This window comes from Zymoseptoria tritici, chromosome 20, assembly GCF_000219625.1.
Source record: "Zymoseptoria tritici IPO323 chromosome 20, whole genome shotgun sequence".
In the NCBI taxonomy this organism is placed as follows: domain Eukaryota; kingdom Fungi; phylum Ascomycota; class Dothideomycetes; order Mycosphaerellales; family Mycosphaerellaceae; genus Zymoseptoria; species Zymoseptoria tritici.
Window position 1 is genome coordinate 328,212 of NC_018199.1, and position 16,947 is coordinate 345,158.

At 55.5% G+C, this 16,947-nt stretch overlaps 6 protein-coding genes across 6 annotated transcripts; 4 read left to right on the forward strand and 2 right to left on the reverse strand.

Annotated features, from left to right (window-relative positions):
• Nucleotides 1-312: 312 nt before the first annotated feature.
• MYCGRDRAFT_98049 (uncharacterized protein) lies at nt 313-1,540 on the forward strand (the record flags this gene model as incomplete). The annotated part of the gene is made up of 3 exons (XM_003846886.1): nt 313-350; nt 419-985; nt 1,051-1,540. The coding sequence occupies 3 exons, from the start codon at nt 313-315 to the stop codon at nt 1,538-1,540; spliced, it is 1,095 nt and encodes a 364-aa protein (XP_003846934.1).
• A 2,738-nt stretch (nt 1,541-4,278) lies between these two features.
• On the forward strand, nt 4,279-5,379 carry MYCGRDRAFT_98050 (uncharacterized protein; the record flags this gene model as incomplete). The annotated part of the gene is made up of 3 exons (XM_003846887.1): nt 4,279-4,465; nt 4,554-4,897; nt 5,188-5,379. The coding sequence occupies 3 exons, from the start codon at nt 4,279-4,281 to the stop codon at nt 5,377-5,379; spliced, it is 723 nt and encodes a 240-aa protein (XP_003846935.1).
• A 1,239-nt stretch (nt 5,380-6,618) lies between these two features.
• On the reverse strand, nt 6,619-7,863 carry MYCGRDRAFT_98051 (uncharacterized protein; the record flags this gene model as incomplete). Its single annotated transcript, XM_003846909.1, has 2 exons — nt 6,619-7,252; nt 7,319-7,863. 2 exons carry the CDS (start codon nt 7,861-7,863, stop codon nt 6,619-6,621), a joined length of 1,179 nt encoding a protein of 392 aa, XP_003846957.1.
• Nucleotides 7,864-9,923: 2,060 nt separating this feature from the next.
• MYCGRDRAFT_98052 (uncharacterized protein) lies at nt 9,924-10,304 on the reverse strand (the record flags this gene model as incomplete). Its single annotated transcript, XM_003846908.1, has 1 exon — nt 9,924-10,304. One exon carries the CDS (start codon nt 10,302-10,304, stop codon nt 9,924-9,926), a length of 381 nt encoding a protein of 126 aa, XP_003846956.1.
• A 3,444-nt stretch (nt 10,305-13,748) lies between these two features.
• On the forward strand, nt 13,749-14,162 carry MYCGRDRAFT_98054 (uncharacterized protein; the record flags this gene model as incomplete). The annotated part of the gene is made up of 1 exon (XM_003846888.1): nt 13,749-14,162. The coding sequence occupies one exon, from the start codon at nt 13,749-13,751 to the stop codon at nt 14,160-14,162; it is 414 nt and encodes a 137-aa protein (XP_003846936.1).
• A 737-nt stretch (nt 14,163-14,899) lies between these two features.
• MYCGRDRAFT_98055 (uncharacterized protein) lies at nt 14,900-16,931 on the forward strand (the record flags this gene model as incomplete). The annotated part of the gene is made up of 3 exons (XM_003846889.1): nt 14,900-15,127; nt 15,500-15,612; nt 15,689-16,931. 3 exons carry the CDS (start codon nt 14,900-14,902, stop codon nt 16,929-16,931), a joined length of 1,584 nt encoding a protein of 527 aa, XP_003846937.1.
• Nucleotides 16,932-16,947: the final 16 nt, after the last annotated feature.

Below are 16,947 nucleotides of genomic sequence, written 5' to 3' on the forward strand. Positions count from 1 at the left end.
GATGGGATGGAGATTCTTAACTTCGTCTTCACCCGAAAATGGCCAACGTGCGGGATTGCAACGGCTTGAAATGGACATGGTCAATCCAATCCATCAATCTCATCTCCTTCTTTGCCCAAAGCGGTCAACCCCAAATGGCCCCGAATGCACCACTCATCTGGCCTTTACAGATATATCAAGCCGGCTGTTCAAACCTGCTTCAACTCTTCACTCTGCATCCCTTCCTACTACTTCTTCAGCTACTTCCATCGTCGACATCATCACATTAACACCACCACCATCACCTCCTCCTTCTCCAAAACCATCGCTACCATGACCATCCAAGGCAAGATCATCGTCCCTCTGGACTGGTACGACATACATCCAACCTATCCCCCAACCCCTTCTGCAAACCCTCTTACCCTCTTCTTTTCTACAGGTGCCACAGCTTCTCCATCGACTCCTACCACCACAAACTCGGCTACGCCATTATCAACGACCCCACCCCCTTCTCCGACGCCTCGCCGCAACTTCTCGACTCCAAACTCTACTACCCCATCCTCGCCAACCTGACCATCGGATACTACGCCGGCCAAGCTACAGCTAAAGACGGCTGCCCGAGCAAACTCAACTGGAACGACGCCCCCGACGTTGCGGCCGCCATTCGCGCCTGGGCCAAGAAGTACGGTGTAGCCAAGGAGTGCTCCCCTCTCCCCTCGCAGCTTCGAGCCCTCGTCACGACGCTCCGCATCCCTTTACAGTTCGGCCAGGCGGTAGTGCACGACGTCTTGCTGCGCGTGCTGCGCTTTGTCTACGCCCACGTCTCGGACCCGAAGTTGGCCGCCGTAGGTCAGGGTCGGGCGGGACAGCTGACGACGGTCAATCACACCGTCGCTTTGTTGGCTAGGGAGGGCGTCTTTGATTATAGTCGCTCTTCCTTTTCTTCTTCTTCTTCGACTGGTCCTGCTACCACTACCGCCGCCGCAGAAGTCGCCACCGTTTCCAGGTAAGTTACCTACCACCACCATCATGTCCATGCCGAGTACAGAATCTAACCCTCATGACCCCCAGACTCGTCACTCCCCCGCCTGAAGGGAGTGTGATGAATGACGGCGAGGAGGAGGAGGACGAGGAGTACACCCCGTTCGTGTCCTCCGTGTCCTCCGAGGACGTGAGCGACGAGGAGGAGGCGCCCGCCCCTCCACGCCACACTACCACCACCACCACCGCCGCCGCGTCGAAGAAGATGAAGCCATCCGCCCCTGCACACTCCACCACCGCCCCTCCACTCTCTCCCCCCACCACCACGCCCCCCTTCACCCACTCCGAGATCCAGAAGCTCCTGGCCCTGATCATGCAGAGCGTCCAGCAAGACCGCCAGTACCTCCACGCCTACGGCGACCTCATCAACAAGAACGAAGCCGAGCTCGAGCACCACGACTCGCGCCTGTATCACGTTGAGAAGCACCACGGCCAGCGCTTGAACAATGTGGAGAAGTCGGCCACGTACCTCGGCGAGAGCGTGAGCGAGTTGAGGAATGGGATGACGGGGAGAGGGTGAGTTGAGGCGGGCTGGTGGATGGATTGGTGTGAGTGATTAAATGTTTGGGGAAGGGAAATGAAAGGGAAAAAAAGGATGAAGGGAACGGGGAATTGTCGCTCGCTACCGACCTTTGGGGGGGGGGTTTCTTTTGTGTGTCTGTCAGTTATGGTGTTAGAACCTGATGTTCTTTTTTATGTCTTGGAGGAATGTTATATCATACATACATAATATACATTTGACCATGTCGAATTTGTTTCCCCTTTTCTTCTTTCTCATAGTGTTGGGATCCGCGAGAGTCGGTAATCATGTGTCCAAGAAGCATAGGAGAGAAGAACTCGAACGAAAATCGGCAAGGAAGAAAATTCCGGCTCCACAAACTTGGAATACCGACTCTACATGTCTCTCCTCCCCCCCTCCCAGCAACGGCATCGAACTCCTCCTCGTCTTCCACCATCACGAAAACGATACGGCCTGCCACCAACTCTCCGCTCCCAAAACCCCACCCTTACGGCAAATATCTACCGTCGCCTACTCCAACAAACAATTTCAGAAGAAATTCCACCCCATCCCGATGCTTCCCCCTCACCAGCGGAGCCAGGGATTGTTCTCCAATCCACACATTGCTGGACCGGCCTGGGCCTCCGACCTCTTGACCATTAATGACGAGAATCATCCCGAACCAGTCCAGAAGGGTCCATGTGAGATCCGATGCCGCCGTGGATCAGGTGTCATGTGGAATTCACGAGCGCCGAGCCTCCAGCAGCCCCATTCTCAAATCCGGATCCAACAGAGGCGGCGGGCGGGCGGGTGGGTGGAGAAGACCTGTTCGGAGGTGTTTTTTTTTTCTTTCTCGGAGATCCAAGAGGGTTTCAATCCGGAAAACATCAATAGACAACCCTGGCGGGTTGAAGAATGGTGAGAGGAGAGTTTTCTGGAAGAGTCGGTCGGCTTAATGTCTGGAAGAGATTCATCTTCTCAAGGTTAAGCGTACTTCTGTAGATGACGATTTAGCCGCGGAGTCCGACCAATCCGCTTTGACGGTTAGAGACGATAGTCGAAGATGCAAGCAAGACAGCGGGTAGCAGGCAGGTGGGTTGGCGACCAATGCAACCCTAGCGCCACGATAGCGAAGCAACCCTTAGACGGTTTTGTCCGCGGCTGCGGAGCGGAGGAGGGAGAAAGGCCGTCATGGAGCGGATCCGGCTGGTCTAGCTTACGACGGCTACATGTCCAGGGAATTAGGGTAGTAGCCAAGAGAGAGAGAGAGAGAGAGTCCTACCCTGCTGTTCCGCAGCGTGTCGGCTAGCTAGTATTTTGTCTTGCTATACATATACACATCGTAAGAGCTCGTGCGGAGGAGCAAGAGGTCGAGTAGGACCGGACTTTGCGACTACAACGGGACTCCCGATGATGTCGAGAGAAGAGAGGGCGGTTGTAGAGACGAGGGCTAGCGTAGTGAGGTGCTGTTGTATTTGGGCATTGCACGATTGGAGAGACTGGACGATTGAGGAGAGTAGACGCTTGGACAGCTGGACGATCAAAGAGACTCGCGACTGACGAGAGTGCACGGTTTGGAAGAGTGCAGGCTTTGGGGAGAGTGCAGGCTTTGAGAAGAGTGGACGATTGAGATGAGTAGACGATTGAGAAGAGTGCAGGCTTGAGAAGAGTGAAAACTTAAGAAGAATGAAAACTTAAGAAGAGTGAAAACTTGAGAAGAGTGAAAACTTGAGAAGAGTGAAAACTTTGAGAAAAGTGAACGCTTAAGATGAAAGGACGAACTGCCACTGCAAGGGCCCTGAACAACCATAATCGCAAAGGAAGATGACCAGCCGATTGATCAAACCCACTGCATGGGTGTTCTCGCTAGCTTGCAGTAAAGGCACCGCCTCCAAGCGGATGTAGAGTGCGTAGGTACGGATAGTACGACCGGGGTTTTTGGAATAATTCCATGGCGTGCGCAATGCCAATGGAGTCGATCCAAGAAGTCGAATCCAGTCAGCGCGTTCTGGGTGGAACCCTCTTGGTTGTTGCGAGAGCTCCTTGTCGAAGCGACTGGCATCGCCTTGGCTTCGCGCCAGTTCAACGGCTCGTCAAAACTCCAGCGCGTCGTCGACCTCCGACATTAACCTCCTCTTCTCCGTCGACTTCCATCTCTTGAGTTTCATTTCATTTCCACCTCCTCTTCTCACTCCGTGCATCTCTTCCAACTCCACATTATAAGGCTCCGCCGCGGACTCGTCGGCATTCGCATCCGCCGTTGCACTAACCACCTCCCGTCCTCGAAATAGAGCGGCGATGAATAATAGCAGTTACTGAAAAGTCGCCGCAAGCAGGTCGAGGAAGGGGGTCTTTGACGGTGGAGGAGCGTCACCGCTGATCGCGCGGCGTTGTGGTGGTGGAGGAGGCGGATGATGATCGTTTCGGCGATGAAGTCCTCCAGGCGTGGAGGATTCTCTTGCATATTCAGCCCACCGGCCACTACAACTACCCGATCATTTTTCTGCCCACTCTCTCCAGCGCAAACGACGTCCTTCCGGTCTTTCTGGCCTCCGTCCTTCCAGAACCTGATGGCGAATGGACTGGACTAATCTCGTTTGCATCACCATTAATCAAACAATCAAATGCGTTGATATTATGTGCAAACACTTGTGAATGCCCGAGAAGATATCCGGCGTGTAGTCCCTGCTCTTCCTCCTCCTCCTCCTGCTTCTTCCGTCCTCGTCCTCTACCTTCAGTCCAACACCACCACCGACAACATGGCCAGCTACAACGCAATGTCCACCGCCAACAACAACAACAACTCATCCTCCTCCCCTCCTCCCGCACGAATCTTCTGCCCGAAATGCGAACAGACCAAGCCCCGAGCGCACTTTGAACGCAAATCGCCCGTGGGAGGAGGGAAAGCAGCAGGCCTCAAACCCCTGAACACGTACTGTCGATCCTGTCAGCGTTTGTCATCCCATCCCCTCCTGTATTCCTACGCTTCTCGTCCCACACAAACTAATCTCCATTGTCTTGTCGATTTGAACAGCTTCGTCTCGACGCCTTGGCCACCACGACGTTCACGGCGGGGTTGGAGAGGAGACTTCGCCTTCGCTGGAGAGAGTGGGACGGCAGCGAGCGAAGGGAGTTGGTCGGCGTCGGTCTTCTCTCGTGGATGCTGTGGGAGATGAGGCGGGAGAAGGAGCGGGAGAGGAAGGGGAGGCAGTGGAGGCAGCGGAAAAGGAAGGGGAGGCAGTGGAGGCAGGGGAAGAGAAGGAGGACGGAGTCACGAAGCCGACCACGCTGACTCTTTCCGCTGTCTCCGAGCCGGGGGTGTACATCTTGGTCGCGGTCGTGTCGGCGCTAGGTGCGCTGTGGTGGAAAAGGCGAGGCGTGTGTGAAGGAAGAGATAGTGTGTAAAGGACGGGATGGTGTGTGAAGGAAGAGATGGTGTGTGAAGGAAGAGATGGTGTGTGAAGGAAGAGATGGTGTGTGAAGGAAGAGATGGTGTGTGAAGGACGGGATGGTGTGTGAAGGACGGGATGGTGTGTAAAGGACGAGATAGTGTGTAAAGGACGAGATGGCGCGGAAGGGGAGGTAGCGTCCGGTGGACTTTAAACAATTGCTCTTCCATGTTCGACTCACAAACTTCGTCCTCACCATGCATAACACGCGACCACCAGGCGGCTCTTCCTATCCTCGGTGAGGTCGTTGACGACGACGAGCTGGACCTAGTGGTGGTGCGAGGTCTTCACTGCCCGGCCGAGAACGAACGAGGAACGAACGAGTTGTTCAGAGCCATCGAGTCTCCCTCCCATACGAGAGTCAGCTCGACCAGCATGACTGTTCCAAACTCCGGCATGATATCAAGATGACTGTGTCGTCGTCTCTTCCCCACCTGATCCTCCTCCTCACTGCTGCTCTCCCATTGACCGACTCTTCCGCCAATCGCAGCACCATGCTTGCCGTGTATCTGCCCTCCAAATTCATCCACAGACCTGCTTCGAGTCCACGCGATTCCCACGACCAGACTCTCCTTCTTTTCCTTCTTGCACACCACTCGAGGCCGCCGGTCGCACGGGAGAGGGAGGAGGGGTCCACATGGCGAATAGACGGCGCGCAGTGCGATTCGGGGGAGTTGTGGCAGTGATTCGGCGGCGGAAACGTGCGTCGGTGGGAAGATGGACGAGCGGAGGACGGATTGATTGATTGATTGATTGATTGATTGATTGATTGATCGGCGGGATGGGAAGAGACGGGAAATTCCAATTTCGAAATGCGATGGCATTGGCGAGGGAGGATCGGAGGATCGCTCCCCCGCGGCGAAGAAGAAGATCATGCCCCGATTTGCACGTCGGGTCGGGTCGTCGGCACGATAGACCTATGCTTGCAAGACCACTCCATGCGATTGCGATCGCCATGTGATTGCCATGCGATTGCCATGCCTGTCGCAGTTGTCGAAGTCGAAGACCGTGACGATGAGGACTTGACAGCAGGATGGAAAGGACAGTGTTCATCCGGACCTCCGGCGACAAGGTCTTCGACGCGATGTCCAACAAACTACCAGCCGGCTGCCGTCGGTTTAGTCACCGCGGCTTGTGCCCTCGGTGCTCCGAGTACGCCCGTTTCGTTGTATCCGCCATGTTTGCCTTCGCAGTGGTGTGGGTGGGGATGTCTGTTGTGCTGACAAGCTTGACTGACTGGCTGGAACGCGAGGAGCGGTGAGGGCGGAACGTCTGGGCAGGAAGCAAAAACCTCTCCTCCCGTTGGTGTTCAATGGCTTTCTTCTCTCATCAGACAGACGTTGTAGCGAGAGAGACAATGGTAAATATCACCAGCTGCGGTCGAAGTGATCAACGGTGAGGAGAGAGAGAGAAGGAGAGAGACGAGAAAGAAACCCTAAAGGTTGAAGTTCATTTGCATGTATTTACACCCAATCTTCACTTCCCTCCGAACAGTCCATCCATTCCATTCCCTACCCCGAGTAACAACGAAAGAAAGACAAATGGAAAAAAATCAAATGGAAAATCCCTCCACACTCCCAATCCACCATCCCAAACCCACTCGTCCTCTTGGTCCCCTCATTCCGCTTCACGATCCCCTCGAACCAGCCGTTAACTCGGCCACCGACTGTCCGACCTGAAGCTCCGCGTTCCCTCCACCACGTTCACCCGCCGGCTCAAATGTTCCAAGTTCCGCTCGGCGTGGTTGATGGCCGAGGCGTGCAGGTGCAGGTGCTTCTGGTGTTGCTCGACGCTGCGGTAGAGGGTGGGGAGCGCATGGTTGTATTTCGCCACGAGGGCGGCCACGACCGAGTGCACGTCCTCCTCCGTGCTGTTGATGGGCATGTTCTTGGTCGTCGATGATGGCTTGGATTTGACGGTAGTCGTGTTGGTGGCGGCGTGTGTTGTCGGTTTGGCGGTGGAGTGGTGGTGCATGTGGGTGTCGGGCTGCTTTTTCGAGACGTCGTCGTTGGAGTGGACGTGGCTGGATGGAACAGTCTTGGAGGAGGTGGAGGGCGAGGCGGAGGAAGACGAGCGGCTCATGCTTGCGTTCGTGGTGTACGCGTTCTCGAGATCACTACGCTTACGCTCATCTGCTCTACACGAGTGGTGCTCCACCTCCACCTCCTCCTCCACCTCTTCCATGTATAGCGCGGTCGTGGAGGTGGTGTGGCGAGACTCAGGAGTAGGAGTAACCAAACGAGGAGGAGGAATGGCAATGGCGACGGACTTGTACGTCGAAGCTCTGTGTGATGGATGCTGTTAGTACATGTTTCGGGGCGAGACGGACCGATGGAATGATGACACATACGTGGGAATGGAGGCCGGGTGATCAAAGGACCCCATCCGCGCCAACATCGCGACGGTGAGATTGACCGTCTTGGTCAGACCCGGGCGGTCCCTCCCCACATCCTTCAGCGCCGGCACCGACACGTGGTTGGAGACGAAGCGCAACACGCGGACCAACACATCCGACACGATGGCGGCGCCGAACGCCACGGGAACGTCCAGGGTGCTCATCAACTCGTAGAGCTGCGCGGGGAGCGGCGAACACTCCTTGGCGACGTGGTGCGTAGCCGCCCAGGCGCGGATGGCGGCCGTGAGCTTCGAGGCGGTCTTCCAGTCGACGACGGAGGGACAGCCGTCGCGGGTGGTGGCTTGGCCGGCGTAGAAGCCCAGGTTGAGGTTGGCGAGGATAGGGTGGTAGAGCTTGGAGGGGAGGAGCTGGGGTTCTAGGAGATGGTCGTCGCCGCTGGGATCGTTGATGATGGCGTAGCCGAGAGTGCGATGTTTGGAGGAGAGGGTGGATGCATCGCACCAGCTGAGGGGAATCGTGATCTTGCCTTGGAAGACCATGATTCGCAAGCGATGAGGCGTGCGAGGGGAGAAAACGAGTGCACGAGGAGCCGAAGAGGAGTGACGAATTACTTGTGATGGAATGTAGGATGTAGGATGGTGGTGGTGGGTTAAGAGGTCACTAAATACGATACCTTGGGATACGATATAGCATGGAGCGAGATAATATTGTCCATTTGGGGAGGTCCATTTGGGAGGTCGTTCATCGACCAGACCGAATCCGTCTCCTCCCGTCGGAAAAGAGAAGATGGATGCGGGACAGGTTAGTCGATTGGACAAACTCGGTTGTATGGGAACCATGTCCATCCCCATTCGATCAAATTCGACAAACACGGGAAACACCAAGCCTCTCATCCGAAACACATCCCCGAATCGATTCACAATGGGTCCAGCGATATCCCAAATCATCCAGTCCTTCCCGAATCCTCATCATCCCTCACCATCCAACATCCTAAACGCCTCCCAGTTCGGCTCCATTCGAGACTTCACTTCGAAGGAGAAGGGCGGGCGTTTCCAAACTTGAAGCACATTTTGCGAATCGTGCCGTGCTATTGAGCCTTGACATCTGAATCCAACGCAATTCACCATTCACCATTCTCTACCCGCAAATTATCCTTTGAACATCTCCCATACCAACCAGCCCAGCCCTGTCCTGACCTCACCATGCCCGTCCGATGTCCCGCCCCATTCATCCGCTTGTCAGGTCCCGGTCACCCTTCGCCACCGCCTTGACCAACTTCCGACACCAGTCCGCCATTTCCCTCCAAGCCTCCCAATCCAACCAAGTCCCCGAGCCCCTTCCTTTCCACCTCTCCAACCACCTTTGTAGTCCCGCCCAAAGTCAACCACCCCCGATTGCAACACGACCATGTTCGCCAATGTCCCCTCCCGAATCAACAGCGCCCACGTGTCTTTTCCCCCAGCGGGAAGAGGGGATTCTTGCAAACCATGTCAGATGCTCCAGACACTCCCAAGGATTTGACCACGTCTTCACCTACAAATTTGTTGGGACTTCGGTGATCGGCGAGCTCCTCCGGCCTCAAGGGTATCGGTGAAGAAGTTGTTCATCAAGTCATTGTATACAACCGCTTTTTCAAAAGTAACGCCAAGTTCGAGGAGGTTTCTCTTCATCGCTCGGTATGCGCGAGATGGCCGTCGGGGGTCAGGAAGATGTCGGGAAAGCTCGCGGGTAGAGTAGTGCGCCAGGTCTGGATCCAGGTCGTGGGAGTAGTTGGGGAGGACGTGAGTGCGCAGGGCCCAGAAGTGGGGGGATGGGGGATAGGCCGGGGTCGAGGTGTAGATTTCCTTCTCTTCGGACTAGATGGCGCCGTTGTGGTTTCTCTAGACCTATCGGGTGGTCGACGGGGAGAAGACTGCGCAGCGGAAACCCGATGACAAATGAGGAGTTGGAGGGGCGGGCGGGGCGGGGAGGTCGCAGGGTGTGGAGAGGGCGTTGTGGAGGGGAGGGTACAGGTGTTCGGGCAAGGAGAGGGTGTTGTGGATGATGTTCTGAATATGAGAGCCATTCGTCGTGGATGGGCCGAGTGGTGCCAGTGTAGGTGGAGATCGATGTGGCCAAGGCGTTACGATGGGCTTGGAGTGGTATAATGTAGTCTTTAAGAAGCCTCGCGGGGAGTGGTGGGGTAGTAGTAGAGGAGGAGGAGGAGCTCTGAGTCGGAGGAGGACATGGGATTAGTACTCGGACTTGTTCCACGAGGATGTCGTCGTCGGAGAGTGTCGAGTAGGGAGAGATGGTGTCGAGCGCGAGCACAACGTTGCAGAATTCTTCTTCCAGGACCGTTCGACTTTGATTTCGAGTCGTCAGTAAGGTTACGAAATAAGAATTTGAAGCTGTCATGGACAACGACTTACGGGAAGTGTTGCAGCGTACGATAGCTCACGTACAGAGCGAGGGCCAGAGATTCATCACGGCCCTGTAACAGGATGATGCTGTATGAGTGAGTTGGATCCTGGGCAGTCTTCTTGATTTGGATTGTACTTGCCTCGGGGGGTAGATAGTCGGGACAATGCGTAGAGTTCACTCGCGTCGTTGGCAACAGCTATTCTTCCGTCACTGGCGCGAAAAAGACATGCAGCGGAAAGGAGAATCTGAGGATGAGCGGGTACATCCACCATCTCGGCCAGCCATTGGTGTAGTGACAGGCGAGAGTGAGGAGGAATTTGTTGACAGGAGACAAGAGGATGGGTGGAAGCATGAGTGGCCACCAGCGGAGAACGAGGATGAACTGCCACAGCCAGTTGGCGAAGCGGTTCCCTTTGGGCAACATGACCTGAATGAGCATGGCCACAACAGCGCAGGTGATCTCGACGAAGAATTGGGGCAGTTGGTGGTCTGGGTATCGTGTGCGCATGGTGTGGTGAAGGGAAACAAGCGCGGCGAAACCCAGAACGTTGAACAGATGGCCCAGAAATGCGGCCATTGCGTTTGCGGTGATATGAGGAATGAGAGTGATGATGGAAGTGAAGGAAAAGGGCGGGAGATGGAGGATGGGAAGATGTCGTGTAGCATAGCAAACCGACCTACGTCCAAGACTTGGACGGCATGAACGGCATCCTGCATACCGGCTCTGTCGTCGGTAGGAGGTGAAATTGTGAAGAAAGAGAATTTCAAGCTTGCGAAAGGCGATGTCTGAAAGTTGAAGCAATCATGTTGTACCCACCCACCACGGCTGTCATGTCTCCTGCTTTCGATTCCACGGTAGAACGCCACGCGAATTACTACTCTTCAATCTCACATATCCCTCCCTCATCATACATTCCAAGACCAGAGATGCCCAGAGATGCAACCGCAGCCCGCCTCTTTTCTTCCTGTGCCATGATTCATGCACCACCATGAAATGTGGCCTTTTTCCCGCTTGTGCTGACATCTATCCCCGAGGATTCCCATCGGTGGTGCATCGAATACCCGCCTCGTCGATTGCGTTGGACAGATCCATGGCAGAATAATTCATCCTCCCGCCCGTGACCTTCTGACATACTTCCTCCATAATCTCCTGGCTGACGACGACAAATGTGTATTGACGGTTGGTGTTGCTCGAAGGCTGATGCGAAGTAGTCTGATGAGGAGGAGGCGAATCCGCGTTGTCGAAGAGCGGGTCGAAGAGCGGGTGGGGCGGAGGAGTCTCTGCTGAACCTAGGCGGAGTGTCGGGCTCACGGGCTCCAGAGGTAGGGTCCAGCTCGCCGTGGAATGCTGATGGGAACGAGTCTGATAAGGAGGAGGCGAATCCGCGTTGTCGAAGAGCGGGTGCCGCGGGCGAGTCTCTGTTGAACGCGGGCGGAGTGTCGGGCTCACGGGCTCCAGAGGTAGGGTCCATCTCGCCGTGGAATGCTGATGCGAACTAGTCTGATGAGCAGGAGGCGAATCCGCGTTGTCGAAGAGCGGGTGGCGCGGGGGAGTCTCTGTTGAACCTAGGCGGAGTGTCGGGCTCACAGGCTCCAGAGGTAGGGTCCAGCTCGCCGTGGAACGCTGTGGTCCTCGTGCGGGAGGGTTGCGAATGCTGCTGCTGCTTCGTGGTGCGGCGATCGGCGTTGATGGTGGCTGCGTCGTCTGCCACGGCCGAGGTGGTGGTGTGATGCGGATGCTGCTGCTGCTTCGTGGTGCAGCGATCGGCGTTGATGGTGGCTGCGTCGTCTGCCACAGCCGAGGAGGTGGTGTGAGTCTGGAGACTGGAGTGATGTCCATGGGCGGACCAGCTTGATAGCCGAATGGCGGGAGCAGAGGAGACTGAGGAGACTGAGGAGACTGAGAAGTGTGCCGTACGTCTGGAGTCGTGTTGGTGGGTACGCCGAGCTGGCGAGGGTAGTTCAGCAGCATGGCCACGAAAGGATCGTCGAGAAGACGTGAATATTCGCACTTTCGATTGGAAGATTGCGATGATGAGCGGGTGGAGTCTTCAGGACCGTTGACCAGTGAGTCACGTCGATTGATCTTTGTGTTCATTTTCCTTATTCTGCGGCTGTGGAAGTGATGAGAATGTTGCATCGCGAGTAGCAGAAGGAAAGAGATGGCGAAAAGTGCAGCAGAACGAAAGAGATGGCGGAAAGTGTAGCAGAAGGAAAGACGAAAGAGATGGCGGGAGTGTACTGGTTAGGTGCTTGCAACATCGCGTCACCTACCAACACCAAACGCTGTGCTCCATCCGACATGATCCAGGGCTGTTTCGATGGCAGAACAAACGAAAAACAGCCTCTTTTGGACAGTCTCCCGTCGCGAGCCGTGCAGTCTCATTTCCCCTCTGGTGATATGTCTTGAAGCGGTAATTTGGTTTCATTTGACACAAATTCCGTATTGTTCCCAGTACCGAATCTGTACTGAGGTGAGGTGAGGTGAGGTGAGGTGAGGTGCAGGTGAGGTGAGGTGCAGGTGGTTGTCAGTGATGAAGCAGACTTTGGACTTTGAAGTCTGAGATGGACCATCGATGGGACGGGAAGGGACGGAACGGACGGGCGGGACGGCGGGCGCCAAGGTGACGTGACGTGACCTTCACGGCGCCCGTATGCCTCCACCACCATCTCCTTCCGCACGGGAATGCTCCACATCGCCCACTCTCGGCGGCCTTCAACCCGCACGCCTCCACTACCCACAACACCTCGAGGTCGACGTCCGGACACATACGCCACGTTGTTCTTCATCAATACGCAGCTGCCGTTGCACGCAGGATCTCTACGGCAGTTTGCAGCGGAGATGATGGATGAACGTCGTGCAATAGCTGGTATGATCGGGGCGGCAGAAGGATCAGCACAGCCAATGGTGGGGCCATCCACGAGGATGTGAAGAGAAGAGAACCCGTACAAATCGCAAGCACTGGTGGCATGGTGGAAGCGTTATCCAGACACTGGCACCATTCCCACAACACTCCGAAAGCAGCGTTCGGAGCGACGACGACGGTATCTCTCACGCACCTCACAATCAGCCTCCAATACGATAAAGGCGGGCAATCCAACATCCGGTCTCCCACTTCACTGCCAACTTCGACATTGATGCTTGTGAGTGTCGGGCGGTCGGGATCAAGAGCAATGTGGGTGAAGTGAGTCTGGACATCGAGATCGACAAGAACGGGAGATACAAGCCTGGAAGAGCATTCCTACAAACACGCCTGATCTCTGGGCGCACTGGCTTGGGCTTTTTACTTTTTCCCGCTCCATCGCACCACCGCAGCCCTCGAATGAAGGACTATCGGGAGCAAACACACTCAAAGAGCCTTCAGCCCAGCAGAGCAATGTACCGCTCGCGGCAAGCCAGCAGAAACATGGCAGGCTCGACTCTGAGCGTGCTTCGTCGGAGTCGAACGTCGCAGCGATGAGTGCAGTCCAGCGGAGCTGGACTCCCTTCGATAATGGTGTCGATGCATTCCCACTCTCCGACACGGTGGCGCCACAACAGAATGTGTCATCAGATACTATTGATGGTCAATACTACACGCCTCTTTACTCAAGCTTGCGGGAGCCACCTCGTTCCGGTGGCGTTGCAGCATCCTGGAGACATTGATCCTCTTCCTCTTGCGAAAGTTCGAGTTCTACAGCTCTTGGGCGGCTGCCAATCACGGCAGTGGTGTTCACAAGGAGGGTTGCAAGACAGTGGATCGTCCGCCGCGAGTCAATCTATCACATGCGTTCGCTCGCCATTACCCTCTTCGTGGTCCGCCGCATCCTGGATCACATCTGAAGCCTTCATGATGGCAGCAACCACGCCTCGCGTTCAACCCACTCACATGAGCATGACATATGCAATTTCACGGATGACACCGCCCGTCCTGGCCTTGCAAAAACAGCCCAAAACATCTCCCCTGTCACAGCAATTCACAACATTGACATCCGCATGTGACGGTCTGAACGAACAGAAGTGAGATTCCCCTCGGCAATCATGGCGCTATCCACCGGGTGCTCACACGAGGCTGTGGTGGTGCACGAAGACGAAGGCATGAGGTACCGCGAGAACAACAACACAGAGGACGATACCGAAGAAATGGAAGAGAGCCGGGGACCATTGGACGAAAGCGGTGGTACCATGTCTGACGACGAGGAGGAAGAAGACATTGACGACTCCGTGCTACATGACATGGACCACGACGAAGAGGAAGAAGAAGAAATTGACGACTCCGTGCTACATGACATGGACCAATCCGAGCAGACCTTTCAGAACATCAGCCAACGATATCGCCTGGTTCACCGCATTGGCGAAGGCACCTTCTCGACGGTCTACAAAGCCGAAGACTTACTATACGAGCACGATCGACTGGGACATGGACGCCGAAAAGGAGAACGCCAACACCAATGAGGTTGCTGAAGACGGAATACTCGGCGAGGCGCTGGCTGATGGTGGTACAGACGGGAGACGTGCAGGGAGGGATAGGTGTAAATGGTGCGCTACATGAAACCTCAAAATGCCTCTTCCCTGAAATATGGATGATTTCACTCCGGCGAGACTTGTCTTCTCTTTTTCTCTGCCGTGTCAAACGCAGCATGGACCCCAAAAACAGAGGCCGCCAATACGGGATTTCGGTTTGGTGACAAGGTCAACTACATCATCTACGACATCCCCTGCACTAGCTTCAAAGGCATTCGTCTGCATGACCACTGTGAGGATTCCCCGACGAGCGAGTCGAGCAAGATCCTGCCCTCAGACAGGACTCCAATTTACCCACAGCCTGCTCGGAAACTGGTCGAGGAATGGTGTGGATGCATCAGGGAACGACACGATCAGCCGCCACGGCTATTTGGTATTTCACCTGGTCTTGATCGTTGGTATTCCCAGCAGTTGCGTGTCGCAAAGTTTTGGCGATATGGAGGTTGTCGACCTCCGACCGCATCGCTTCGTTCACAGCAGACATTTTCTTCTCGGCGGGCTCTCAACCCCACGAGTCTCAAGGCCTGCGTTGATGTACCCGGCGGTGAGACGAGAAAAGTCGGAGAAATGTATTGATGCTTGTTGATGCCTGAGGCACTAACATACTTAGTCATGGCTTCACCGAGCGTACGGTCAGTACTTACTTCGATAAAGTCCGTTTGCACGACATGAAGCAAACGTATCTCTTCTGTCCTCTCTTCCTTTCTCTCTCTCTTCCTTTCTCTCTCGCTTTGACAACAACCGCAAAAACAGCAACAGCGATGGATTTCACACACCTCTGGTCAAGACACAGCCTACTTACCGCAACCATCATCTTGGTTGTCGGCTTCCTTCACTATACTGTCCTCGACCAGATCCCCGTCATCCGCTTCTTCCTCGAGTTGGCATTCGGGCTCGTGAGCCTTTATTGGATCGGCGATACGGACGACAACGACTATGTGGCCTCGCTACGACCGCACTCCGTTTCTTCCCTTTGCTCATTCCTCTTTCTCTTGTTCACACCCTGCCCATCACCATCTTCTTAATCATATGCGCGCGATTGCCCACCAAATGGGATGCTCTCCTCTTCGTGTTGGTTGCTGGCGTTGTGCCTTGGATTGTAATGCCACTCGTTGAAGAGGCGCTGCTGGTGGGAAATTCCATGACGCCGTTGCAGGACCACGAGGGTATGGAAGGGCATTGTCCGCTTCATCTCATGCCAGCCGTGAGTGCAATCGAGTTCGATCGCACATGCGTCTCTCACATACTCATTAATCAATGATTGGCAGGATGGGAGAATCTTCGACTTCACCCAGCGCGCCTACCTAGGCGCTACAAAGGGGCGGGATGATTCATTGGCCGCGGCCCTCTGGGTCAGCTATCGTGCACTGCAACAGATTCCGTGAGTCTCATTGTCCTCCATTCAACCACGCCCATTTCGTGTCGACATCGCACAGACCATGCACTCACATTCGCAGACTACCAGTCGACGAGGAGCAATTCTGCCGTTCCGACCGCGCTTTGCGAAGAATCTCTCCCACACCCAGCAAACTCCCCGTCGACATGCGGTGGGTCCAATGTGGACATTTCTCCGATGATATACCCTCACCACCCAACGCGAAACTCCAACGGGAATTCATTGCGCCACTGCAAGTCTACCGTGACGCCAGTGCCCTATCGCTCCACACCTACGCCAACATCGTTCTGCCACACTACAACTCCTGGCTTGCCGCTACGACCAAGACGCACGACATCATCTCCTCGCGCCTCACCTACGGTTCCCACTATCTTCTCGACAACCCCTTCTCCACTCCCTGCGAATTCAATGCTTCTCACATGGTCAACTATGCTCCCACACGATTTTTCAAACTCTACATCGGGCTTCGTTGTTTCTTCTACGACCCTCTCACCATCGACTTGGTCCAGAGCATTCATCCCCCAGCCCCTCCACAGCGCCGGTCTCTCCGCGTTCACATCCTTCCCAACTTCGCCCGCGACATCGACACCTGGCGCGCGGAAATTCCCACCAACCTGGAGCACGTCACCCCACCCGCCCGTTGTTCTCTCCGTCGTCTACCCGAACAGTGCGACGTCCCTCCCATCGCAACGGCGCAGCGAGAGCCACACATGCAGGAAGAAGAACAACCACCAGTCGTGGCCTTCGACGGCGGCCTCCCCACCAGCTCGAACCACAGCTCTTCTTCGGTGGTCAAGCCTCTCCTCCGTCCTCTGCCCGAACACCCCAAACCAGATCACCCCAACGCGCCCTTTCTAGACCACCAAATCGAACAAGCGCAGCGCGAGCTGGGCATCTCCGAAGCCCAAGCCATCGACTACAACTCCCTCCTCGACAAGGACTTCTTTTCCGCCGACGACGACACAAAGCTCGCCGCGCCGGTCCACCCCCTCGACCACATCGCCGTGCGCGTGTCGTTGAACGACGCCCTCGCTTGCGTGCAGTGGCTGATTCGCGATCCCGTGAGGGGAGTGAGAATCCCGTCGCAGAAAATGAGAGATGACCATGACGATTTGTTAAGGCGGGAGAGAAAAGCGGCCGAGGCTGGCGTGCTCGGGAGTCGGGGCCGGAGGTTCGATATCTCGGCGAGCAGCAACACGAGCTGGAACGGCGAGGAGGAGGAGGGCTGGAATGCGGCGACTAGGAGGAAGGGCATGGATATTTGGGCGTGGACGCGATGCAAAGCGATGAGTGTCTGGGAATGAATGTCTTGGTTGGTTG